The 27,947-nt window shown below is 46.5% G+C and overlaps 1 protein-coding gene across 1 annotated transcript in view; it reads right to left on the bottom strand.

The window, feature by feature from the left end:
• Positions 1 to 27,947, bottom strand: part of RSPH6A (radial spoke head 6 homolog A) — a gene marked incomplete at its 5' end in the record, with an annotated part of 96,940 nt that overhangs the window by 60,206 nt on the left and 8,787 nt on the right. The window contains one exon of the mRNA XM_053696860.1: positions 19,507 to 19,651. Within this exon, the coding sequence (XP_053552835.1) occupies positions 19,507 to 19,651 (145 nt within the window). The remainder of the gene's footprint in view (positions 1 to 19,506; positions 19,652 to 27,947) is intronic.

Here is a 27,947-nt window from a genome sequence, read left to right on the forward strand (position 1 = left end):
AAATGGTGCCCAGGTAGTGACTAGGGTTCTATTGGGAGCCCAGGTAACTGTTAAATTCCAATTCCTGCCGTTGGGTCTGTAGAGGGCGAGTCGGAGGCGCACCGGGTAAGTGTTATACTTGTAGCATTATTGATTTTGTTCTGTTTTGTTTCTTTATTGTTAAAAAAGAAAAGAAAAATGTGTGGACAATCTGACTCCCTGCATTAGCAGGATGAATTAGTGGTCATACTATTTTCTACTTTAATCTTATCTGTTATAATGATAGATTCTGTGTATCTTATGTGTGTCATTGCATTTCTCCTTGTTATTTGGCCACGTATGTAGTGGTTCATTTTGTCCTCGCTATATATAAATAAAGTTATTAAATAAAAAAATAAAAAAGTATATTAATATAACTGAGATAAGGGGAAGACTGCAGAGGCTTAGATACAAGGTAATCACAGAGGTAAAAAGTGTATTAATATAACTGAGATAAGGAGCAGTCTGCAGAGGCTTAAATACAAGGTAATCACAGAGGTAAAAAGTGTATTAATATAACTGAGATAAGGAGCAGTCTGCAGAAGCTTAGATACAAGGTAATCACAGAGGTAAAAAGTGTATTAATATAACTGAGATAAGGAGCAGTCTGCAGAGGCTTAAATACAAGGTAATCACAGAGGTAAAAAGTATATTAATATAACTGAGATAAGGAGGCAGTCTGCAGAGGCTTAGATACAAGGTAATCACAGAGGTAAAACGTATATTAATATAACTAAGATAAGGGACAGTCTGCAGAGGCTTAGATACAGGGTAATCACAGAGGTAAAAAGTATATTAATATAACTGAGATAAAGGGCAGTCTGCAGAGACTTAGATACAATCACAGAGGTAAAACTTAGATTAATATAACTGAGATAAGGGGCAGTCTGCAGAGGCTTAGATACAATCACAGAGGTAAAATGTATATTACTATAACTGAGATAAGGGGCAGTCTGCAGAGGCTTAGATACAATCACAGAGGTAAAACTTATATTAAAATAACTGAGATAAGGGGCAGTCTGCAGAGGCTTAGATACAAGGTAATCACAGAGGTAAAAAGTATCTTAATATAACTGAGATAAGGAGCAGTCTGCAGAGGCTTAGATACAGGGTAATCACAGAGGTAAAAAGTATATTAATATAACTGAGATAAGGGGCAGTCTGCAGAGGCTTAGATACAAGGTAATCACAGAGGTAAAAAGTATATTAATAAAACTGAGATAAGGCGCAGTCTGCAGAGGCTTAAATACAAGGTAATCACAGAGGTAAAAAGTATATTAATATAACTGAGATAAGGGGCAGTCTGCAGAGACTTAGATACAGGGTAATCACAGAGGTAAAAAGTATATTAATATAACTGAGATAAGGCACAGTCTGCAGAGGATTAGATACAAGGTAATCACAGAGGTAAAAAGTATATTAATATAACTGAGATAAGGGGCAGTCTGCAGAGGCTTAAATACAAGGTAATCACAGAGGTAAAAAGTATATTAATATAACTGAGATAAGGGGCAGTCTGCAGAGACTTAGATACAGGGTAATCACAGAGGTAAAAAGTATATTAATATAACTGAGATAAGGGGCAGTCTGCAGAGACTTAGATACAATCACAGAGGTAAAACTTATATTAATATAACTGAGATAAGGGGCAGTCTGCAGAGGCTTAAATACAAGGTAATCACTGAGGTAAAAAGTATATTAATATAACTGAGATAAGGGGCGATCTGCAGAGGCTTAAATACAAGGTAATCACAGAGGTAAAAAACAAAATTTATGCTTACCTGATAAATTTATTTCTCTTGTGGTGTATCCAGTCCACGGGTTCATCCATTACTTGTGGGATATTCTCCTTCCCAACAGGAAGTTGCAAGAGGACACCCACAGCAGAGCTGTCTATATAGCTCCTCCCCTAACTGCCACCACCAGTCATTCTACCGAAGACAAGCAAGAAAAAAGGAGAAACTATAGGGTGCAGTGGTGACTGTAGTTTAAAAATAAAAAACACCTGCCTTAAAGTGACAGGGCGGGCCGTGGACTGGATACACCACAAGAGAAATAAATTTATCAGGTAAGCATAATTTTTTGTTTTCTCTTGTAAAGGTGTATCCAGTCCACGGGTTCATCCATTACTTGTGGGATACCAATACCAAAGCTTTAGGACACAGATGAAGGGAGGGACAAGGCAGGCACTTAAACGGAGGGCACCACTGCCTGTAAGACCTTTCTCCCAAAAATAGCCTCCGAAGAAGCAAAAGTTTCGAATTTGTAGAATTTAGAAAAAGTATGAAGCGAAGACCAAGTCGCCGCCTTACAAATCTGTTCAACAGAGGCCTCATTTTTAAAAGCCCATGTGGAAGCCACCGCTCTAGTGGAATGAGCTGTAATTCTTTCAGGAGGCTGATGCCCAGCAGTCTCATAAGCTAAGCGGATTATGCTTCTTAGCCAAAAAGAAAGAAGTTGCCAAAGCCTTTTGGCCTCTCCTCTGTCCAGAGTAGACAACAAACAAAGCAGATGTTTGACGAAAATCCTTAGTAGCTTGTAAATAAAACTTTAAAGCACGAACCATGTCAAGATTGTGTAATAGACGTTCCTTCTTTGAGGAAGGATTAGGACATAATGAAGGAACAACAATCTGCTGATTGATATTCTTATTAGATACTACCTTAGGAAGAAACCCAGGTTTGGTACGCAAAACTACCTTATCTGCATGGAAAATCAGATAAGGGGAATCACACTGTAAAGCAGATAACTCCGAAACTCTTCGAGCCGAGGAGATAGCTACTAAAAACAGAACTTTCCAAGATAAAAGTTTAATATCTATGGAATGCAAAGGTTCAAACGGAACCCCTTGAAGAACTTTAAGAACTAAATTTAAACTCCATGGCGGAGCAACAGGTTTAAACACAGGCTTGATTCTAACTAAAGCCTGACAAAACGCCTGAACGTCTGGAACCTCAGCCAGACGTTTGTGCAAAAGAATAGACAGAGCAGAAATCTGTCCCTTTAAGGAACTAGCAGATAATCCTTTCTCCAATCCCTCTTGGAGAAAGGATAAGATTCTAGGAATCACGACTTTACTCCATGAGTAACCCTTGGATTCACACCAGTGAAGATATTTACACCATATCTTATGATAGATTTTCCTGGTGACAGGCTTTCGAGCCTGAATTAAGGTATCAATGACCGAATCGGAAAAACCACGCTTCGATAGAATCAAGCGTTCAATCTCCAAGCAGTCAGACGCAGAGAAATTAGATTTGGATGTTTGAAAGGACCTTGAAGTAGAAGGTCCTGCCTTAGCGGCAGAGTCCATGGTGGAAAGGATGACATGTCCACCAGATCTGCATACCAAGTCCTGCGTGGCCACGCAGGAGCTATCAAAATCACTGAAGCTCTTAGTTCCAGAATGTTTATCGGAAGAAGGGCTTCCTCCTGAGACCACGAGCCCTGAGCCTTCAGGGAGTTCCAGACTGCGCCCCAGCCCAGAAGGCTGGCATCTGTCGTCACTATAGTCCATTCTGGCCTGCGGAAGCTCATTCCCCTGGACAGATGGACCAGAGATAGCCACCAGAGAAGAGAATCCCTGGTATCCTGATCCAGATTTAGCAGTGGGGACAAATCTGTGTAATCCCCATTCTGAATGAGCATGCAAAGTTGCAGCGGTCTGAGATGTAGGCGGGCAAACAGAACTATGTCCATTGCCGCTACCATTAAGCCGATTACTTCCATACACTGAGCCACTGACGGCTGAGAAGTGGAATAAAGAGCACGGCAGGAAGTTAGAAGTTTTGACAACCTGACTTCTGTCAGAAAAATCTTCATTTCTACTGAATCTATCAGAGTTCCTAGGAAGGAAACTCTTGTGAGAGGGGAGAGAGAACTCTTTTCTTCGTTCACCTTCCACCCGTGAGACCTCAGGAATGCCAGAACAATGTCCGTATGGGACTTGGCGATTTGAAAAGTTGACGCCTGTATCAGAATGTCGTCTAGGTAAGGAGCCACCGCTATGCATCGTGGCCTTAGAATCGCCAGTAGGGACCCTAGAACCTTCGTAAAGAGTATTGGTGCCGTGGCTAACCCGAAGGGAAGAGCCACAAACTGGTAATGCCTGTCTAGGAAGGCAAACCTGAGAAACCGAGATAAAAGTTTAATATCTATGGAATGCAAAGGTTCAAACGGAACCCCTTGAAAAACTTTAAGAACTAAATTTAAACTTCATGGCGGAGCAACAAGTTTAAACACAGGCTTGATTCTAACTAAAGCCTGACAAAACGCCTGAACGTCTGGAACCTCAGCCAGACGTTTGTGCAAAAGAATAGACAGAGCAGAAATCTGTCCCTTTAAGGAACTAGCAGATAATCCTTTCTCCAATCCCTCTTGGAGAAAGGATAAGATTCTAGGAATCACGACTTTACTCCATGAGTAACCCTTGGATTCACACCAGTGAAGATATTTACACCATATCTTATGATAGATTTTCCTGGTGACAGGCTTTTGAGCCTGAATTAAGGTATCAATGACCGAATCGGAAAAACCACGCTTCGATAGAATCAAGCGTTCAATCTCCAAGCAGTCAGATGCAGAGAAATTAGATTTGGATGTTTGAAAGGACCTTGAAGTAGAAGGTCCTGCCTTAGCGGCAGAGTCCATGGTGGAAAGGATGACATGTCCACCAGATCTGCATACCAAGTCCTGCGTGGCCACGCAGGAGCTATCAAAATCACTGAAGCTCTCTCCTGCTTGATCTTGGCAATCAGCCGAGGGAGCAGAGGAAACGGTGGAAACACATAAGCCAGGCTGAAGGACCAGGGCGCTGCTAGAGCATCTATCAGCGCTGCCTTGGGGTCCCTGGACCTGGACCCGTAACGAGGAAGCTTGGCGTTCTGACGAGACGCCATGAGATCCAGTTCTGGTTTGCCCCATAGTTGAATCAACTGGGCAAATACCTCCGGATGGAGCTCCCACTCCCCCGGATGAAAAGTCTGCCGACTTAAAAAATCCGCCTCCCAGTTCTCTACTCCTGGGATATGGATAGCTGAAAGATGGCAAGAGTGAACCTTTGCCCATAGAATTATCTTTGAAACCTCCAACATTGCCAGGGGGCTTCTTGTTCCCCCTGATGGTTGATATAGGCCTCAGTCGTGATATTGTCCGACTGAAATCTGATGAACCTGACCTCCGCTAGCTGAGGCCAAGCCTGAAGAGCATTGAATATCGCTCTTAGTTCCAGAATGTTTATCGGAAGAAGGGCTTCCTCCTGAGACCACGAGCCCTGAGCCTTCAGGGAGTTCCAGACTGCGCCCCAGCCCAGAAGGCTGGCATCTGTCGTCACTATAGTCCATTCTGGCCTGCGGAAGCTCATTCCCCTGGACAGATGGACCAGAGATAGCCACCAGAGAAGAGAATCCCTGGTATCCTGATCCAGATTTAGCAGTGGGGACAAATCTGTGTAATCCCCATTCCACTGACTGAGCATGCAAAGTTGCAGCGGTCTGAGATGTAGGCGGGCAAACGGAACTATGTCCATTGCCGCTACCATTAAGCCGATTACTTCCATACACTGAGCCACTGACGGCTGAGAAGTGGAATAAAGAGCACGGCAGGAAGTTAGAAGTTTTGACAACCTGACTTCTGTCAGAAAAATCTTCATTTCTACTGAATCTATCAGAGTTCCTAGGAAGGAAACTCTTGTGAGAGGGGAGAGAGAACTCTTTTCTTCGTTCACCTTCCACCCGTGAGACCTCAGGAATGCCAGAACAATGTCCGTATGGGACTTGGCGATTTGAAAAGTTGACGCCTGTATCAGAATGTCATCTAGGTAAGGAGCCACCGCTATGCCTCGTGGCCTTAGAATCACCAGTAGGGACCCTAGAACCTTCGTAAAGAGTATTGGTGCCGTGGCTAACCCGAAGGGAAGAGCCACAAACTGGTAATGCCTGTCTAGGAAGGCAAACCTGAGAAACCGATGATGATCTCTGTGTATCGGAATGTGGAGATAAGCATTCTTTAGATCCACGGTAGTCATATATTGACCCTCCTGAATCATAGGTAGGATGGTTCGAATAGTCTCCATCTTGAAGGATGGGACCCTGAGAAATTTGTTAGGATCTTGAGATCCAAGATTGGTCTGAAAGTTCCCTCTTTTTTGGGAACTATGAACAGATTTGAATAGAATCCCTGCCCCTGTTCCTCCCTTGGAACTGGGTGGATCACTCCCATGACCAGAAGGTCTTGAACACAACGTAAGAATGCCTCTCTCTTTATCTGGTTTGCAGATAATTGTGAGAGATGAAATCTCCCCTTTGGAGATGAGGCTTTGAAATCCAGAAGATATCCCTGGGAAACAATCTCCAGAGCCCAGGGATCCTGGACGTCTCTTGCCCAAGCCTGGGCGAAGAGAGAAAGTCTGCCCCCAACTAGATCCGGTCCTGGATCGGGGGCTACTCCTTCATGCTGTCTTAGAGGCAGCAGCAGGTCTTTTGGCCTGCTTTCCCTTGTTCCAAGCCTGATTAGGTCTCCAGACTGGCTTGGACTGGGCAAAATTTCCTTCTTGTTTTGCAGCAGAGGAAGTTGAAGCTGCGCCACTCTTGAAGTTTCGAAAGGAACGAAAATTGGTCTGTTTGGTCCTTGATTTGTTGGACCTATCCTGGGGAAGGGCGTGGCCTTTTCCTCCAGTAATATCAGAAATGATCTCCTTCAATCCAGGCCCGAATAGGGTCTGCCCTTTGAAGGGGATGTTAAGAAGCATAGACTTTGAAGTAACGTCAGTTGACCAGGATTTAAGCCATAGCGCCCTACGCCTGAATGGCAAAACCTGAATTCTTAGCCGTTAGCTTTGTTAAATGAAAAATGGCGTCAGAAATAAATGAATTGGCTAACTTAAGAGTTTTAAGCCTGTCTAGGATATCATCCAACTGGGTCTCCACCTGTAGAGCCTCTTCAAGAGACTCGAACCAGAAAGCCGCTGCAGCAGTGACTGGGGCAATGCATGCAAGAGGCTGGAGAATAAAACCTTGTTGTATAAAGATTTTCTTAAGGAAACCCTCTAGTTTTTTATCCATTGGATCTAGGAAAGCACAACTGTCCTCGACGGGAATAGTTGTACGATTAGCTAGGGTAGAGACTGCTCCCTCCACCTTAGGGACCGTCTGCCACGAGTCCCGTGTAGCGGCATCTATGGGAAACATCTTTTTAAAGGCAGGAGGGGGAGAGAACGGTACACCTGGTCTATCCCATTCCTTCGTAATAATTTCTGAAAACCTCTTAGGGATTGGAAAAACATCAGTGTAAACAGGCACAGCAAAGTATTTGTCCATTTTACACAACTTCTCTGGGACTACAATGGTGTCACAGTCATCCAGAGTCGCTAAAACCTCCCTGAGCAACACGCGGACGTGTTCAAGTTTAAATTTAAATGCTGTCATTTCAGAGTCAGACTGAAGTAACGCCTTCCCTGAATCAGAAATGTCACCCACAGATAGAAGCTCTCCTGCTTCGGCTTCTGTACATTGTGAGGGTATATCAGACATAGCTACTAAAGCGTCAGAAAGCTCTGTATTTATTCTAGCCCCAGAGATGTCTCGCTTTCCTTGTAACCCTGGCAGTTTGGACAATACCTCTGTGAGAGTATGATTCATAACTGCCGCCATGTCCTGTAAAGTAAACGCATTGGACGCGCCAGATGTACTTGGCGTCACTTGAGCGGGAGTTATAGGTTCTGACACATGGGGAGAGTTAGATGGCATAATCTCCCTTTTGTCAGTCTGAGAAACCTCTGGTGATAAATCTTTAAAAGCCATAATATGGTCTTTATAACTTATAGAAAGGTCAATGCATTTGGTACACATTCTAATAGGGGGTTCCACAATGGCTTCTAAACATAATGAACAAGGAGTTTCTTCTATGTCAGACATGTTTAACAGACTAGTAATGAGACCAGCAAGCTTGGAAAACACTTTAAAAAATGTGAAAAGCAATTAAACAAAAACGGTACTGTACCTTTAAGAGAAAAAAAAACTACCATATAAACTGCAAATCAGTGTTAAAAAGCAGTAAACTCTACGAAATTTTTACAGTGTGTATAAGGGACTAAAGCAGCATTGCACCCACTTGCAAATGGATGATTAACCCCTTAGACCCCAAACCGGATTAGAAAAACGGTAACACCGTTAAAAAACAGTCAAACACACTGCCACAGCTCTACTGTGGCTCCTACCTGCCCTTAAACACTATTTTTGCAGGAAAGAACACCTCTATAGTGGTCCTAGATGCCAGAGGACTCCTTTAGGGAAGCTGGATGTCTAAGTCTGTATAACAACTGCGCATAAAGTGCGCGAAAATAGGCCCCTCCCACCATGCACTCACAGTCAGAGGGCCATAAAAAACTACTCCTAGGAGTAAAATAACAGCCATGTGGAAAACAAGGCCCCAAATAAAGATTTATCACCCTCAGAGAAAAAAAGTTTTTTTCTGTTAAGTAATGCAAACGTTTTAACACTAAGTACTATGAGGGTTAACATAAAAATTACCCTTATCTTGTAAGCATGATCCCAGTCGCTGTTAAATCACTGTATCAGGCTTACCTCAAATATATCAGACACTGTCAGCATTTTCTAGACCTTATCATCTCTCTAGAAAAAAATATACTGAACATACCTCAAATCAGGTGATTTGCCAACCGTCCCCCCAACTGAAGTTTTCTTTCCATACTCTTCAGTTATGTGTGAGAACAGGAATGGACCTTAGTTACAAACCGCTAAGATCATCAACCTCCAGGCAGATTCTTCTTCCAATTTCTGCCTGAGAGTGAAACAGTACAACGCCGGTACCGTTTAAAAATAACAAACTTTTGATTGAAGGTAAAACTACACTAAGTCACTACATATCTCTTGATACTTCCTTTCTTGTCGAGAGCTTGCAAGAGAATGACTGGGGGTGGCAGTTAGGGTAGGAGCTATATAGACAGCTCTGCTGTGGGTGTCCTCTTGCAACTTCCTGTTGGGAAGGAGAATATCCCACAAGTAATGGATGAATCCGTGGACTGGATACACCTTACAAGAGAAAGTATATTAATATAATGAGATAAGGGGCAGTCTGCAGATGCTTAGATACAGGGTAATCACAGAGGTAAAAAGTATATTAATATAACTAAGATAAGGGGCAATCAGCAGAGGTTTAGATACAAGGTAATCACAGAGGTAAAAAGTATATTAATATAACTGAGATAAGGAGCAGTCTGCAGAGACTTAGATACAAGGTAATCACAGAGGTAAAAAACAAATTAATAAAACTGAGATAAGGCGCAGTCTGCAGAGGCTTAAATACAAGGTAATCACTGAGGTAAAAAGTATATTGATATAACTGAGATAATGGGCAGTCTGCAGAGACTTAGATACAGGGTAATCACAGAGGTAAAAAAGTATATTAATATAACTGAGATAAGGGATAGTCTGCAGAGGCTTAGATACAAGGTAAACACAGAGGTAAAAAGTATATTAATATAACTGAGATAAGGAGCAGTCTGCAGAGGCTTAGATACAAGGTAATCACAGAGGTAAAAATTATATTAATATAACTGAGATAAGGGGCAGTCTGCAGAGGTTTAGATACAGGGTAATCACAGAGGTAAAATGCATATTAATATAACTGAGATAAGGAGCAGTATGCAGAGGCTTAGATACAAGATAATCACAGAGGTAAAAAGTATATTAATATAACTGAGATAAGGAGCAGTCTGCAGAGGCTTAGATACAAGGTAATCACAGAGGTAAAAAGTGTATTAATATAACTGAGATAAGGAGCAGTCTGCAGAGGCTTAGATACAGGGTAATCACAGAGGTAAAAAACATAATTTATGCTTACCTGATAAATTTATTTCTCTTGTAGTGTATCCAGTCCACGGATCATCCATTACTTGTGGGATATTCTCCTTCCCAACAGGAAGTTGCAAGAGGATCACCCACAGCAGAGCTGCTATATAGCTCCTCCCCTCACTGCCATATCCAGTCATTCGACCGAAACAAGACGAGAAAGGAGAAACCATAGGGTGCAGTGGTGACTGTAGTTTAATTAAAATTTAGACCTGCCTTAAAAGGACAGGGCGGGCCGTGGACTGGATACACTACAAGAGAAATAAATTTATCAGGTAAGCATAAATTATGTTTTCTCTTGTTAAGTGTATCCAGTCCACGGATCATCCATTACTTGTGGGATACCAATACCAAAGCTAAAGTACACGGATGATGGGAGGGACAAGGCAGGAACTTAAACGGAAGGAACCACTGCCTGTAGAACCTTTCTCCCAAAAACAGCCTCCGAAGAAGCAAAAGTGTCAAATTTGTAAAATTTTGAAAAGGTGTGAAGCGAAGACCAAGTCGCAGCCTTGCAAATCTGTTCAACAGAGGCCTCATTTTTAAAGGCCCAGGTGTGTAACGGTACCAACAGGACACCAAGGGTTAACACCAAATGAACAATGTCCTGCATAGGGAATCAGCAATTCACAACCCAGCCAGTTTTCAGGTTTTAAAACACAATGACATTTATTAAAAGGCTATGCCTAGTATTTATGCAGGTCTGACCCCCCAGCTGGGGGGTTGAAAGAATGTTGTACATTAGATGGAGGGACAACGCCCTTTGACAGGCCACAATAGAATCACATTACTTTACTTAGGCAGATAACAACTTAAACACAAGACACATTTGGCTTTTCTTATCACCTAGGCGTCTGCTCTCTGAGGGTGATTAAACAATGGACTGTTTATCACTAACTTTAATGACAGTACACAATAGCTGAGGCTAGTAACCTTGTCGTTCAAGAATAGCTTCTTAAAGCTGAACACAGTTAACTCCTTCAGTACTGACAGAAGGGTCTGTCACATCTACATAGCACACAATACAGCCTATAGACAACCTTTCTTACATTATAGTCCAGAAGTGGCTAGGTTTGCCACAATGCTCCCCCAGAACCAAGCCGGCATACACAGTCTGATCCCAACGGATCGGCTTGGGGATGTCCGGGGAAGTACTCACAGATCACTTTTCAAGTTCAGTTTGTCTGGACAACCCGTCGGCATTACCGTTTTGTTTCCCTGGGCGATAATGGATTGTAAAGTCGAAGGGCTGCAGTGCCAAACTCCAGCGCAGCAGCCTGGCATTGTCCCCGGCCACACGGTTCAGCCGCACCAACGGGTTGTGATCTGTGAGTAAGGAAAAAGGTTGTCCATACAGGTACGGCTGCAACTTTTTGAGGGCCCACACCACGGCCAGGCATTCTTTTTCGATGGCGGCGTAGCTTACTTCACGGGGCAACAACTTTGGGCTCAAGTAAGCTACGGGGTGTTCTCCGCCATCTGCTCCAACTTGGCTCAGCACTGCCCCCACTCCAAACATCGAAGCGTCTGTGTAAACAAGAAATCTTTTAGTGGGATCGGGTGCAGCAAGTACATGCGCATTAGTTAGAGCAGTCTTTAGTTGTTGGGTCACCTCTGCGGTAAACTGGGTGCCACTATCCGATATTATCTCCTGGGGGAACCCTACCCGGTGAAAATATTTTTATTAAGGCTTCAGCTACCGTCTCTGCATGGATGTTGGAGAGGGCAATGGCCTCGGGGTACCTAGTGGCGTAGACCACCATGGTTAAAATGTACCTCTTCCCGGAGGGACTGGGCTTGGGTAGTCACAGGGTTAACATCAGCAGGACCCATGGGAGCATAGGCAGAAACAAGGGGGGGCCAAGTCATTTCCAAGGAGAACATCAGCAGGTAAGTCCTTCTTGACCCCCACATTCACAGGTCTAGCGCCCACTCCCCAATCCAAATGTACCCTGGCAACAGGTAGGCGGAACACAGTGCCCCCTGCTACCCTCACAGCCACAGTGTCTCCAGTGTGCTGTTTCTCAGACACCAAGTTCTCTTGAAGCAAGGTCATGGTAACACCAGTATCCCGTAGACCACTGACCTCCTTCCCATTCACTTTAACCCGTTGCCGGTTATTCCGGTGGGCAGCTTGCACGGGGTCTGCTTCATGTAGGCTGCCCCAGCATTCTGACGCCTCTACGTAGCGGGCCGCAGGCTGAGGATTATGTGGGATTCCGCCGGCGGGTCTTCTCCAGGACTGTGCTTGGTTCGCTGCGTTTAGGGGACACTCTGTTTTTTTGTGCCCTAGTTGCTTACATCCAAAGCACCAAATAGGTTGTGAGTAGCCCCGCGAATTGAACTGGGCTCTCTGAGGGTAGTTCGTGGCCGGAGGCCGTGTGGTATAGCGGTGCGCCGGGGGTTGGTAACTGGCAGCTGCTGGGGTGACTGGGGGTCTGTACTCCACTCTAGCAGTGGGCAATCGGTATACTGCTCCCCCTGCCACTCGTACTGCCAGGGATCCGCCAGTGTGTGCTGTATCCGGCACCAAATGGGGAGCTATCAGGGTTAAAGTAGCTCCCAAATCCCGAAGTCCCTGGACCTCCTTCCCCTCTACGGTCACCAGCTGGCGGTGATGTTGCCGGTTATCGGTGGCCTGGACCGACATCACCTCATGCAGAATTCCCAGGGGTTCCTCGGCTTGGGTGCTCAACAACTCATGAGCGGCTGGCTCCGTTTGGTAATGGTGAGCAGCCGCCCTTGGGGCCAGGTTCTGTCTGACCTGGTTCCAAGCTTGTCTGCTCCGATTTTGGGTGCACTCACGTGCCATATGTCCCCACTGCTTGCAGGTGTGGCATTGTATATTCGCCCGTCCGTTGTATCGTGAGGGGGGTGGTGGATTCCCTGGGACTGGGCGAAAAGGTGCCGCTGTGGGGTTGTTAGGCTGTAGAGGACTGGGCTGTCCCGTGGTTCGAGCGTACGTCTTAGGCAGTAGTCCATGGTGCCTCCTGGCATCAAAATGCTGGTCTGCTAATCTGGCTGCTTCGGTTAAGGTGAGGGGTTTTCGATCTCTCACCCATTCTTGGGCTTCTGGGGACAAGCCGTTAAAGAATTGCTCCAACAGCATCAGTTGTCGCAATTCTTCCATGGTGGTAGCTTGGCTGGCCTGTATCCACCCTTGAGATGCTTGATCCAGCTTGTGGGCCCACTCTGCATGTGAATCTCTTTCTGGCTTGCGCAGGCCTCTAAACTTGCGCCGGTATGCCTCTGGGGTAATGGCATATCTTTCCAAGATCGCTCTCTTCACTTTAGCGTAATCCTTGCTGTCCTCCCTGGGTACAGCGCGATACGCTTCCACTGCCTTACCGGCTAGCTTGCCTGCTAGCACCGGCACCCATACGGACTGCTCCAAATCATGTAACTCGCACAGTCTCTCAAAATCCTGTAAATATCCATCGATCTCATCCTTCTCCTCACAAAACATTTTAAAGGCATGGTATGGGATTTTGGGTCTTACTGGGTTGCTGAGTGCTTCCGAAATGGATTCTGCTCGGGAGGATGCATTCCCCGGACTGTGTGCCATCACGTACTCCTGCACATCTGCCATTACCATGGATAGCATATCCCGTGGTACAGGTTGGGGTAAAAATTCCAGCCTGGTCCTCATTTCCCTCTGGTATAGGGTCTCCTCCATGGCTTCAGTACTGACAGAAGGGTCTGTCACATCTACATAGCACACAATACAGCCTATAGACAACCTTTCTTACATTATAGTCCAGAAGTGGCTAGGTTTGCCACAAGGTGGAAGCCACAGCTCTAGTAGAATGAGCTGTAATCCTTTCAGGGGGCTGCTGTCCAGCAGTCTCATAGGCTAAGCGTATTATGCTCCGAAGCCAAAAGGAGAGCGAGGTTGCCGAAGCTTTTTGACCTCTCCTCTGTCCAGAGTAAACGACAAACAGGGCAGATGTTTGACGAAAATCTTTAGTAGCCTGTAAGTAAAACTTCAAGGCATGGACTACGTCCAGATTATGCAAAAGACGTTCCTTCTTTGAAGAAGGATTAGGACACAATGATGGAACAACAATCTCTTGATTGATATTCCTGTTAGAAACCACCTTAGGTAAAAACCCAGGTTTGGTACGCAGAACTACCTTGTCTGAATGAAAAATCAGATAAGGAGAATCACAATGTAAGGCAGATAACTCAGAGACTCTTCGAGCAGAGGAAATAGCCATCAAAAACAGAACTTTCCAAGATAAAAGTTTAATATCAATGGAATGAAGGGGTTCAAACGGAACTCCACGGGGGGGCAACAGTTTTAAACACAGGCTTAATCCTAACCAAAGCCTGACAAAATGCCTGGACGTCTGGAACTTCTGCCAGACGCTTGTGCAAAAGAATAGATAGAGCAGAGATCTGTCCTTTTAAAGAACTAGCTGATAAGCCTTTGTCCAAACCCTCTTGGAGAAAGGACAATATCCTAGGAATCCTAACCTTACTCCATGAGTAACTCTTGGATTCACACCAATAAAGATATTTACGCCATATCTTATGGTAGATTTTCCTGGTGACAGGCTTCCGAGCCTGTATTAAGGTATCAATGACTGACTCAGAGAAGCCACGCCTTGATAGAATCAAGCGTTCAATCTCCATGCAGTCAGTCTCAGAGAAATTAGATTTGGATGATTGAAAGGACCTTGTATTAGAAGGTCCTGCCTCAGAGGCAGAGTCCATGGTGGAAGAGATGACATGTCCACTAGGTCTGCATACCAGGTCCTGCGTGGCCACGCAGGCGCTATCTGAATCACCGATGCTCTCTCCTGTTTGATTTTGGCAATCAGTCGAGGGAGCAGAGGAAACGGTGGAAACACATAGGCCAGTTTGAAGAACCAAGGAGCTGCTAGAGCATCTATCAGCGTTGCTCCCGGGTCCCTGGACCTGGATCCGTAACAAGGAAGCTTGGCGTTCTGGCGAGACGCCATGAGATCCAGTTCTGGTTTGCCCCAACGATGGACCAGTTGAGCAAACACCTCCGGATGGAGTTCCCACTCCCCTGGATGAAAAGTCTGACGACTTAGAAAATCCGCCTCCCAGTTCTCTACGCCTGGGATGTGGATCGCTGACAGGTGGCAAGAGTGAGACTCTGCCCAGCGAATTATCTTTGAGACTTCTAACATCGCTAGGGAACTCCTGGTTCCCCCTTGATGGTTGATGTAAGCCACAGTCGTGATGTTGTCCGACTGAAATCTGATGAACCTCAGTGTTGCTAACTGAGGCCAAGCTAGAAGAGCCTTGATTATTGCTCTTAACTCCAGAATATTTATTGGGAGGAGTTTCTCCTCCTGAGTCCACGATCCCTGAGCCTTCAGGGAGTTCCAGACTGCGCCCCAACCTAGAAGGCTGGCATCTGTTGTTACAATCGTCCAATCTGGCCTGCGAAAGGTCATACCCTTGGACAGATGGACCCGAGAAAGCCACCAGAGAAGAGAATCTCTGGTCTCTTGATCCAGATTTAGTAGAGGGGACAAATCTGAGTAATCCCCATTCCACTGACTTAGCATGCATAATTGCAGCGGGCTGAGATGCAGGCACGCAAATGGCACTATGTCCATTGCCGCTACCATTAAGCCGATTACTTCCATGCACTGAGCCACTGACGGGCGTGGAATGGAATGAAGGACACGGCAAGCATTTAGAAGTTTTGATAACCTGGACTCCGTCAGGTAAATTTTCATCTCTACAGAATCTATAAGAGTCCCTAGGAAGGAGACTCTTGTGAGTGGTGATAGAGAACTCTTTTCCACGTTCACTTTCCACCCATGCGACCTCAGAAATGCCAGAACTATCTCTGTATGAGACTTGGCAATTTGAAAGCTTGACGCCTGTATCAGGATGTCGTCTAGATACGGAGCCACCGCTATGCTTCGGGGTCTTAGAACCGCCAGAAGTGAGCCCAGAACCTTTGTAAAAATTCTCGGGGCAGTGGCCAACCCGAAGGGAAGAGCTACAAATTGGTAATGCCTGTCTAGAAAGGCAAACCTTAGGAACCGATGATGATCTTTGTGAATCGGTATGTGAAGGTAGGCATCTTTTAAGTCCATTGTGGTCATGTACTGACCCTCTTGGATCATGGGTAGGATGGTCTGAATAGATTCCATTTTGAATGATGGAACTCTGAGGAATTTGTTTAAGATCTTTAGATCCAAGATTGGTCTGAAGGTTCCCTCTTTCTTGGGAACCACAAACAGATTTGAATAAAATCCCTGTCCTTGTTCCGTCCGCGGAACTGGATGGATCACTCCCATTACTAGGAGGTCTTGCACACAGCTTAGGAATGCCTCTTTCTTTATCTGGTTTGCTGATAACCTTGAAAGATGAAATCTCCCTTGTGGAGGAGAAGCTTTGAAGTCCAGAAGATATCCCTGAGATATGATCTCCAACGCCCAGGGATCCTGAACATCTCTTGCCCATGCCTGGGCGAAGAGAGAAAGTCTGCCCCCCACTAGATCCGTTTCCGGATAGGGGGCCGTTCCTTCATGCTGTCTTGGGGGCAGCAGCAGGCTTTCTGGCCTGCTTGCCCTTGTTCCAGGACTGGTTAGGTTTCCAGGCCTATCTGGAATGAGTAACAGTTCCCTCTTGTTTTGAAGCAGAGGAAGTTGATGCTGCTCCTGCCTTGAAATTTCGAAAGGCACGAAAATTAGACTGTTTGGCCTTTGATTTGGCCCTGTCCTGAGGAAGGGTATGACCCTTGCCTCCAGTAATGTCAGCAATAATTTCCTTCAAGCCAGGCCCAAATAAGGTCTGCCCCTTAAAAGGAATGTTGAGTAATTTAGACTTTGAAGTCACGTCAGCTGACCAGGATTTAAGCCATAGCGCCCTACGCGCCTGGATGGCGAATCCGGAATTCTTAGCCGTTAGTTTAGTCAAATGAACAATGGCATCAGAAACAAATGAGTTAGCTAGCTTAAGCGTTCTAAGCTTGTCAATAATTTCATTCAATGGAGCTGTCTGGATGGCCTCTTCCAGGGCCTCAAACCAGAATGCCGCTGCAGCAGTGACAGGCGCAATGCATGCAAGGGGCTGTAAAATAAAACCTTGTTGAATAAACATTTTCTTAAGGTAACCCTCCAATTTTTTATCCATTGGATCTGAAAAAGCACAACTGTCCTCAACCGGGATAGTGGTACGCTTTGCTAAAGTAGAAACTGCTCCCTCCACCTTAGGGACCGTCTGCCATAAGTCCCGTGTAGTGGCGTCTATTGGAAACATTTTTCTAAATATAGGAGGTGGGGAAAAGGGCACACCGGGTCTATCCCACTCCTTGCTAATAATTTCTGTAAGCCTTTTAGGTATAGGAAAAACGTCAGTACACACTGGCACTGCATAGTATCTATCCAGCCTACACAATTTCTCTGGAATTGCAACTGTGTTACAGTCATTCAGAGCAGCTAATACCTCCCCAAGCAATACACGGAGGTTCTCAAGCTTAAATTTAAAATTAGAAATCTCTGAATCAGGTTTCCCCGAGTCAGAGATGTCACCCACAGACTGAAGCTCTCCGTCCTCATGTTCTGCATACTGTGACGCAGTATCAGACATGGCTCTAACAGCATTTGCGTGCTTTGTATCTCTCCTAACCCCAGAGCTATAGCGCTTGCCTCTTAATTCAGGCAATCTAGATAATACCTCTGACAGGGTATTATTCATGATTGCAGCCATGTCCTGCAAGGTAATCGCTATGGGCGTCCCTGATGTAATTGGCGCCATATTAGCGTGCGTCCCCTGAGCGGGAGGTGAAGGGTCTGACAGGTGGGGAGAGTTAGTCGGCATAACTTCCCCCTCGACAGAAGTCTCTGGTGATAATTCTTTTATAGATAAAGACTGATCTTTACTGTTTAAGGTGAAATCAATACATTTAGTACACATTCTCCTATGGGGCTCCACCATGGCTTTCAAACACAATGAACAAGTAGGTTCCTCTGTGTCAGACATGTTTAAACAGACTAGCAATGAGACTAGCAAGCTTGGAAAACACTTTAAAACAAGTTTACAAGCAATATAAAAAACGTTACTGCGCCTTTAAGAAACACAAATGTTCCCAAATTTTGAAATAACAGTGAAAAAATGCAGTTACACTAACGAAATTTTTACAGTGTATGTAATAAGTTAGCAGAGCATTGCACCCACTTGCAAATGGATGATTAACCCCTTAATACCAAAAACGGAATAACAAATGACAAAAACGTTTTTTAAACAGTCACAACAACTGCCACAGCTCTACTGTGGCTTTTTACCTCCCTCAATACGACTTTTGAAGCCTTTTGAGCCTTTCAGAGAAGTCCTGGATCATGCAGGAAGAAGCTGGATGTCTGTGTCTGTAATTTTTGCTGTGCAAAAAAACGCCAAAATAGGCCCCTCCCACTCATATTACAACAGTGGGAAGCCTCAGGGAACTGTTTCTAGGCAAAATTCAAGCCAGCCATGTGGAAAAAACTAGGCCCCAATAAGTTTTATCACCAAACATATGTAAAAAATGATTAAACATGCCAGCAAACGTTTTAAAATACACTTTTATAAGAGTATGTATCTCTTTTAATAAGCCTGATACCAGTCGCTATCACTGCATTTAAGGCTTTACTTACATTACTTCGGTATCAGCAGCATTTTCTAGCAAATTCCATTCCCTAGAAAAATATTTTAACTGCACATACCTTATTACAGGAAAACCTGCACGCTATTCCCCCTCTGAAGTTACCTCACTCCTCAGAATATGTGAGAACAGCAAAGGATCTTAGTTACTTCTGCTAAGATCATAGAAAACGCAGGCAGATTCTTCTTCTAAATACTGCCTGAGATAAACAGTACACTCCGGTACCATTTAAAAATAACAAACTTTTGATTGAAGAAATAAACTAAGTATAAAACACCACAGTCCTCTTACGACCTCCATCTTAGTTGAGAGTTGCAAGAGAATGACTGGATATGGCAGTGAGGGGAGGAGCTATATAGCAGCTCTGCTGTGGGTGATCCTCTTGCAACTTCCTGTTGGGAAGGAGAATATCCCACAAGTAATGGATGATCCGTGGACTGGATACACTTAGCAAGAGAAAGTATATTAATATAACTGAGATAAGGAGCAGTCTGCAGAGGCTTAGATACAGGGTAATCACAGAGGTAAAAAGTGTATTAATATAACTGAGATAAGGGGCAGTCTGCAGAGGCTTAGATACAAGGTAATCACAGAGGTAAAACGTGTATTAATATAACTGAGATAAGGGGGCAGTCTGCAGAGGATTAGATACAAGGTAATCACAGAGGTAAAAAGTATATTAATATAACTGAGATAAGGGGCAGTATGCAGAGGCTTAGATACAATCACAGAGGTAAAACTTATATTATTATAACTGTGTTCGTTCTGCAAAACTGGGAAAAGGGATTATCTATCTTTGTAAACAATAACAATTCTGGTGTAGACCGTCCCTTTAAAGTTAAAGACAGGAAAAGTCACATTTGTTACTCGTGAGCACATTTTAAGCCCTTATTATATATAATGAACATTTGTGATGCGTGAAGCGTAAGTAAACGGTGTTCAGCGTGTGCGTTTAGGAACAATAAAAAGCAGGACAGACTGTTCTACCTGAATCCTCAGACAGCGGTGTAAGGAGTGGAGGCCCAACCTCTGGCTCGGGTTCTTCTTCCTCCTCTTTTTCTTCCTCTTCTCCTTCCTCCTCTTCAGCCTCCTCTTCAGACTTTGTGAATGTGTTAAACCAAACACAGCGGCCCTAGACAGGGGACATGAGTGTAAACAAGCAGGTGACAGAAGAGTGACCTAGTGACGTGACAGAAGAGTGACCGAGTGACGTGATAGAAGAGTGACCTAGTGACGTGACAGAAGAGTGACCTAGTGACGTGACAGAAGAGTGACCTAGTGACGTGACAGAAGAGTGACCTAGTGACGTGACAGAAGAGTGACCTAGTGACGTGACAGAAGAGTGACCTAGTGACGTGACAGAAGAGTGACTTATTGACGTGACAGAAGAGTGACCGAGTGACGTGACAGAAGAGTGACCGAGTGACGTGACAGAAGAATGACCCAGTGACGTGACAGAAGAATGACCCAGTGACGTGACAGAAGAGTGACCCAGTGACGTGACAGAAGAGTGACCGAGTGACGTGACAGAAGAGTGACCGAGTGACGTGACAGAAGAGTGACCTAGTGACGTGACAGAAGAGTGACCTAGTGACATGACAGAAGAGTGACCTCGTGATATGACAGAAGAGTGACCCAGTGACGTGACAGAAGAGTGACCTAGTGACGTGACAGAAGAGTGACCTAGTGAAGTGACAGAAGAGTGACCTAGTGACATGACAGAAGAGTGACCTAGTGACGTGACAGAAGAGTGACTTATTGACGTGACAGAAGAGTGACCGAGTGACGTGACAGAAGAGTGACCTAGTGACGTGACAGAAGAGTGACCTAGTGACGTGACAGAAGAATGACCCAGTGACGTGACAGAAGAGTGACCCAGTGACTTGACAGAAGAGTGACCGAGTGACGTGACAGAAGAGTGACCTACTGACGTGACAGAAGAGTGACCTCGTGACATGACAGAAGAGTGACCTCGTGACATGACAGAAGAGTGACCCAGTGACGTGACAGAAGAGTGACTCAGTGACGTGACAGAAGAGTGACCTAGTGACGTGACAGAAGAGTGACCTAGTGACGTGACAGAAGAGTGACCCAGTGACATGACAGAAGAGTGACCTTGTGACATGACAGAAGAGTGACCCAGTGACGTGACAGAAGAGTGACCCAGTGACGTGACAGAAGAGTGACCCAGTGACGTGACAGAAGAGTGACCTAGTGACATGACAGAAGAGTGACCCAGTGACATGACAGAAGAGTGACCAAGTGACGTGACAGAAGAGTGACCTAGTGACGTGACAGAAGAGTGTCCTAGTGACGTGACAGAAGAGTGGCCTAGTGACATGACAGAAGAGTGACCTAGTGACGTGACAGAAGAGTGACCTAGTGACGTGACAGAAGAGTGACCTAGTGACGTGACAGAAGAGTGACCTAGTGACATGACAGAAGAGTGACCTAGTGACGTGACAGAAGAGTGACCTAGTGACGTGACAGAAGAATGACCTAGTGACGTGACAGAAGAATGACCTAGTGACGTGACAGAAGAGTGACCTAGTGACGTGACAGAAGAATGACCTAGTGACATGACAGAAGAGTGACCTAGTGTTACAGAAGCATTAGTTATTTTGTTGTGAAGAGCTTATTTCCCAGCAGCAATGCCTGAACCAGCAAGCCAGCGCCTAAGAAGGGCTCCAAGAAAACCGTAACAAGTTTCATTTCATAAAGAGTTAACTCTTTTTTTTTCAGCTTTTAGAAACTATTGTCTAATCACCTCTGGAGCCAGACTGCTAATTGATAAGATGAACTTGTAAACTTGTTATCTTAAGTACTGTAATCCTATTGTGGCCTGTCAAAGGACAGTGCTCTCTATCTAAATGTGTGATGGGGGATTTTGTGCTTCCCCCCCTCTCCCCCTGGGAGTGCCCTGTGTGCATGTAACCTTAATAAAAAGCAGGCTGGGCATCCCAGTCCTGAGTTCTTGTTTTGACCCTCAATCGCAGCGTTGACTCGTTTTTGTGGGCAGAAGGGTATCCTAGCTGTACTGCAGCTAAGGGAGATTATTCTATATTTGCGAGACTCATATAGAATACTATGGAAAGCAGCTTCTCCCCTCTTTAGCAATAGGGATCCAGGCTACTAAGCGGTCCATCTCTCAGCGAGACTAAGGGTAACCGTAACATTTGGCGGCAGCGGCGGGATTTTCCTGGATTTCCTAGGAGAGGTACAGAACGGATGGAGAGCGCTTACGAAAAATTGAAGCGTACAACCCTAAAGGATTTACTTGAAAGCAGAGGGGGGTACGCCAGCAACCGGCCGAGGAGAGAGCTGATCGCAGAATTGACCGAACTGGATCAGAGCTTCACAATGGCGGAAACACCGACCACGATTAGTGACGAAAAAACCAGGATTGTTCGGGAAAGGCTCTCATTATACGGGCCGAACCCCTCCATGGAATTGGTACAGCAGTTGATGGCGGAGGCGGACGAGGATATACGAGAGACTCGAGCCCACGAACTCAACCTAGCGAACGCACACCGCAATGCTGAAGCCCCGCAGGTAATCATCCCTGTCGAAAATGCTGGGAGGCCCAAGATACCCTATGCGGCATTTCAACCCTTCCTAGAGAGCGAGACAGGGATTGATGAATATTTGGCGGACTTCGAAAGGCAATGTGCCCTGCACCAGATTCCCAACAGAGAGTGGCCCACGATATTGTCTGGGAAACTATCCGGGCGAGCCCTGGAAGCCTTTCGTACTCTGGGTGCTGAGGAAGTGACACAGTATGAGCTAGTTAAGGAGACACTGTTGCGACGGTACGCTGTAACTCCGGACATGTATCGCCGACAGTTTCGGGGCACGGAAAAGAAGCCTAACGATACCCATATGGAATGGGCGCACCGAATGCGGAGAGCGGCAAATCACTGGCTGAGCGGAAGTAAAGCGGTGACTGGGGAGGAAATTTTACAATTGTTTCTCTTAGAACATTTTTATAATGGCATGGAACAGCAAGGGAAGGAATGGCTGCGAGACAGGCGGCCTTCTACCTTAGAAGAAGCAGCCAAATTGGCCGATGAACATTATGACTCCCGTCTTCACGAACCCATGAACTACCGAGCTCCAGCACGGGTCGAACCCAGAGAGGTTTACCGTGCACCCCCTCGTGCTGAATTCCGAGCCCCGGTGCCCACAGGGCCCGTCCGACACTCAGGACCACCCAATAACAGCTCTGAGCGTCCCAGACCGACTTGCCACCGATGCAAGCAACCAGGGCATTTCATGGCTAGCTGCCCCCTTAATACGCACCAGACACCCAGGAATTACAATTACCCCTCTGGGTCCTATCGTCCGGCCCGGGCCCTCTGTGTTAACCAAGAGGCCCCTATGGAGGGATATGTGGGGCCGCTTCACGAGGCAGACCCTGTATATGCTGCCTCAGATAACCGCCAGCACCATCGGCAGAGGGTATGGCTCGAGGGGCGATCTACCGAGGGATTGCGAGACACAGGGGCTACTATCACGCTGGTACAGAGTCATTTGGTGCCAGAGCACAAGCGATCTGGACAGACTGTGGCCGTTAGAGTGGCGGGGGGGGATGTGTACAAAATTCCAACAGCTAAAGTGCATCTTGATTGGGGAGCGGGAAAGGGGGCTGTGAACGTGGGCCTAATGGATAATTTACCTGCCGAAGTACTACTGGGCAACGATTTGGGCCCCATGACTTCTGCCTATGCTCCAGTATGCAACAACGAGGCGGACCCAGTGACTACAAGGGCCCAAGCCCGGATGGAGCGAGAGCTTTCACCAGTGCGGGAGACACAGGTAAGACCTACCCCGACCTTGCCTGACAGGTTAGGCCCCATACCCTGGGACACCCCAGATGCTTTCGAGGCAGAGTCTAAGACTGACCCGACCTTACAAAAGTACCGGGAACGAGCAGAGACCGGAGGGGGCGGGGCAGATAACGAAACATTCTTATGGGAAAAAAGGAAACTATACCGCTGGACAGAGAAAAGGGGACAGCGTAGGCGACAGCTGGTAGTGCCCCACAAATACCGTCAAGAAATCCTCAAAATAGGCCACGACATCCCCTTAGCAGGCCACCTAGCCGTTACCCGTACCCTACACCGCATTACTCACACGTTCTTTTGGCCAGGGGTGCACGCTGACGTTAGAACTTACTGTAACACCTGCGATGTGTGTCAACGAGTAGGAAGGCGAGGCGATCACCCTAAAGCCCAGCTAGTAAATATGCCCATTGTAGAGGAACCCTTCAGCCGGGTTGCTATTGACCTAGTGGGACCACTGGCTACCCCTAGTCCCTCCGGTAAGCGATACATTCTTACCGTAGTGGACTACGCTACCAGGTACCCAGAGGCTGTCGCCCTATCCAACATACAAGCGGATACGGTAGCGAATGCACTAGTACAGGTGTTCTCCCGGGTAGGATTTCCAAAAGAAATCCTATCCGACCGAGGCACCCAATTTACGGCTGAATTGACCCAACAACTCTGGCAGGTTTGCAAAATTAAGTCCCTCCTAAGCTCCCCATACCACCCCCAGACGAACGGGCTGTGTGAGAGGTTCAATGGGACCCTCAAGCAAATGCTCAAGACGTTCACTCAGGAATACCGAGACTGGGAACGCTTCCTGCCGCACCTCCTATTTGCTTATCGGGAGGTGCCCCAGGAAACGACAGGGTTCTCTCCCTTCGAGTTGCTCTACGGAAGAAAGGTACGGGGACCCCTAAACCTGATCCGGGAGCACTGGGAGGGAGAGATGGAGGCTGACGGTGTCCCAATTGTGCCATACGTGCTGGAACTCAGGGACCGAATGGAGCAATTAGCCAAATCCGTGCGGGCTAATCTCCAGTTGGCCCAGAGAAGACAGAAAGTATGGTACGATCGGGGGGCCCGAAAGAGAATCTTCAACATAGGACAAAAGGTGTTAGTACTTAAGCCGGTGAAGACAGACAAATTGCAGGCGTCCTGGCAGGGTCCCTACCAGATCGTAGAGAAAAGGGGAGACACCACTTATGTGATAGCTAGCTGCCACGACAACAATCTTAGAAAGACATTCCATGTAAACATGCTCAAGGAATATTTTGAGCGACCAGAGAACGTGACGGCCGTATGTTGTTCCCCTCAGGAAGACCCCGACAGTTTACCTATTCCAGACCTATTAGAAAAGAGCCTCCCCACAGGTATAGTGGCGCAGGTTCAGATAGGGGACCGACTTAGCCCCACTGAAAGGGAGCAGCTCAACCAACTCCTCCAGTCCAAACACCTCACCTTCTCCCCGAAGCCAGGGTACACTACTTTAACCACCCACCAGGTAGATACTCCGGGACAAGCTCCCTTGCGCCAGGCTCCGTACCGAATCCCCGAAGCAGTTAGGACAGGAATGAAGAAGGAGATCGATGAGATGCTCCAGCTCAGGGTAATTGAGCCCTCCGATAGTCCCTGGGCCTCCCCAGTTGTCTTGGTGCCCAAGAAAGATGGGACCACCCGGTTCTGCGTAGACTATCGGAGGCTCAATGAAAATACCGTGACGGACGCTTACCCTATGCCCAGGGTAGACGAGCTACTCGATCGTATAGCCAGGGGAAATTACCTGACCACTATTGACCTCTGCAAAGGTTACTGGCAGATTCCCCTGGCCCCGGAGGCTATCCCCAAGTCGGCATTCGTCACCCCATTCGGCTTATATCAGTTTAGGGTAATGCCGTTTGGGATGAAGAATGCCCCAGCTACATTCCAGCGCTTGGTGGATAGGCTCCTGGATGGCTTCCAGAGTTTTGCTTGCGCCTACCTGGACGACATAGCGATCCACAGTGAGTCCTGGGAGGACCACTTAGCTCATGTGGGAATGGTTCTGGATCAGATCCGGGCTGCTGGCCTGACTCTGAAGCCAGAAAAATGCCACTTTGGGATGGCCGAGGTACAGTACCTGGGTCACCGGGTGGGGTGTGGAAAGCAGCGACCAGAGCCGGCCAAAATAGAAGCTGTCGCCAATTGGCCCACCCCCATCACTAAGACTCAGGTCCTAGCCTTCCTGGGCACGGCAGGGTACTATAGACGGTTCGTACCAGACTACAGCACACTTGCCAAACCCCTGACTGACTTGACCAAGAAGAACTTACCTCGACAGGTCCTGTGGTCTCCCCACTGTGAAACGGCTTTCCAGGCTCTCAAAAATGCTCTAATTAATGCTCCTGTCTTGGCGGCCCCAGCCCTTAACAAACGTTTTATCGTCCATACAGATGCTTCCATGTTTGGGCTGGGAGCCGTCCTCAGCCAAGTAGGCGAAGATGGAGGGGAGCATCCAGTTGCCTACATCAGCCGGAAGCTCCTGCCCCGCGAAGTCAGCTATGCAGCGGTCGAAAAGGAGTGTTTGGCTTTGGTGTGGGCATTAAAGAAATTGACTCCCTATTTATATGGTCAGGAGTTCACTCTGGTCACCGACCATAACCCGTTGGTGTGGCTGAACCGGGTCTCTGGAGATAACGGCAGGCTATTACGTTGGAGCTTATCGTTGCAAACCTTCAATTTCACCATTACTTACAGACCTGGGAAACAGAATGGCAACGCCGACGGGTTGTCCAGACAAACCGACCTCAGCCCTGCATAACCAGCGGTCTGGACAGCCTTAGTCTGCCCCGAAAAGGGGTCAGACCGTGTCTGCCAGAGTGTTCCACAGAAAGGGAGCAATGTTACAGAAGCATTAGTTATTTTGTTGTGAAGAGCTTATTTCCCAGCAGCAATGCCTGAACCAGCAAGCCAGCGCCTAAGAAGGGCTCCAAGAAAACCGTAACAAGTTTCATTTCATAAAGAGTTAACTCTTTTTTTTTCAGCTTTTAGAAACTATTGTCTAATCACCTCTGGAGCCAGACTGCTAATTGATAAGATGAACTTGTAAACTTGTTATCTTAAGTACTGTAATCCTATTGTGGCCTGTCAAAGGACAGTGCTCTCTATCTAAATGTGTGATGGGGGATTTTGTGCTTCCCCCCCTCTCCCCCTGGGAGTGCCCTGTGTGCATGTAACCTTAATAAAAAGCAGGCTGGGCATCCCAGTCCTGAGTTCTTATTTTGACCCTCAATCGCAGCGTTGACTCGTTTTTGTGGGCAGAAGGGTATCCTAGCTGTACTGCAGCTAAGGGAGATTATTCTATATTTGCGAGACTCATATAGAATACTATGGAAAGCAGCTTCTCCCCTCTTTAGCAATAGGGATCCAGGCTACTAAGCGGTCCATCTCTCAGCGAGACTAAGGGTAACCGTAACACCTAGGGAGAGGTGGAGCCAGCCGGGACCCAGCATGGCTGCAAAATTGTGAAGCTCCGTGCAGCTTTCCCCTTCAAGCCGCAAATGAAGGACTAAAATACCAGGTAGAGGAGCCCACACCACATCTACAGATGTCTTAACATCCAGAGAGCCTGGAAATCAAAAATCGGCACCCGGAGATGTAAAAGCCTACGAAGTAAGACCTTAATTGCATCTGCAAACATATAAGAGGCGGCACCATCTTGGGCCTAAGTAGCACGACGCTGCACAGCAGAGTGGGCCAGCATAACGGGCAGAGGCACGAAAGACCCAGCAACTTAACTGGAGCCCGGTTAATACAAAAGGCAAACGTCATCAGCCAAGAGTTAACACAGCCTGCAACTCCCGGTAAGACCTTAAGACCTGCACATAAGCCCGACGCAAGTACATAAATAAATGGGATAAAATAATAAGGACACGCAGGAAACAGAGGGACCTAATACCTATACCTGACGTTACACACAACCCGAGCAAAAAATAAAAGACAAAGCCTGCACAACGTTAAACAAACAACAGGCACAAATAGACATTTCCAGGCAGCGAAAACACCTAGTGATACAAGGGACTGCTCCAAAGCTCCTATCAATTAACGTACCGTTCCCTTCGCACCTACAAATAGCACAGCGTGCAGAGAGGCCGCCATCCAGAACCATCACCACGAGCACAACAAAAGCCACAAAACAAGCAATTTGCCATCTAACTCTACACCTTGTCAGAGCTTCTGGCCCTGTGACACACCTCACATAAATGGCATCTAAACGTCCCCCCAAGGGGGAAAAGGCAAACAAACCAACCACGGCTACAGCAACTAAGTTGAATTCATACTTCAGAACTGTAGACACCACAGTTGTCGCAGCACCAACATCCCCACAACCTGATAATGACATACAAGAAGAAGATCCTGATGCCACCTTACATGACCCCAGCCTCCCCATAACAAAGGCAGACCTGAGATCTCTCCCAAGAAAAGAAGATTTTGCAGCCTTCATGAATCAGGTCAGTCAGTTAGTAAAGGACAGTCTAACTGAGGTCAAAAGAGATGTCACTGACCTAGGCAACAGGGTATTACAATTAGAAGAGCACGCAGAAGAGATCTCTGAACCCATCAACC

Source organism: Bombina bombina, unplaced genomic scaffold (assembly GCF_027579735.1).
Source record: "Bombina bombina isolate aBomBom1 unplaced genomic scaffold, aBomBom1.pri scaffold_723, whole genome shotgun sequence".
Taxonomy (NCBI): Eukaryota; Metazoa; Chordata; class Amphibia; order Anura; family Bombinatoridae; genus Bombina; species Bombina bombina.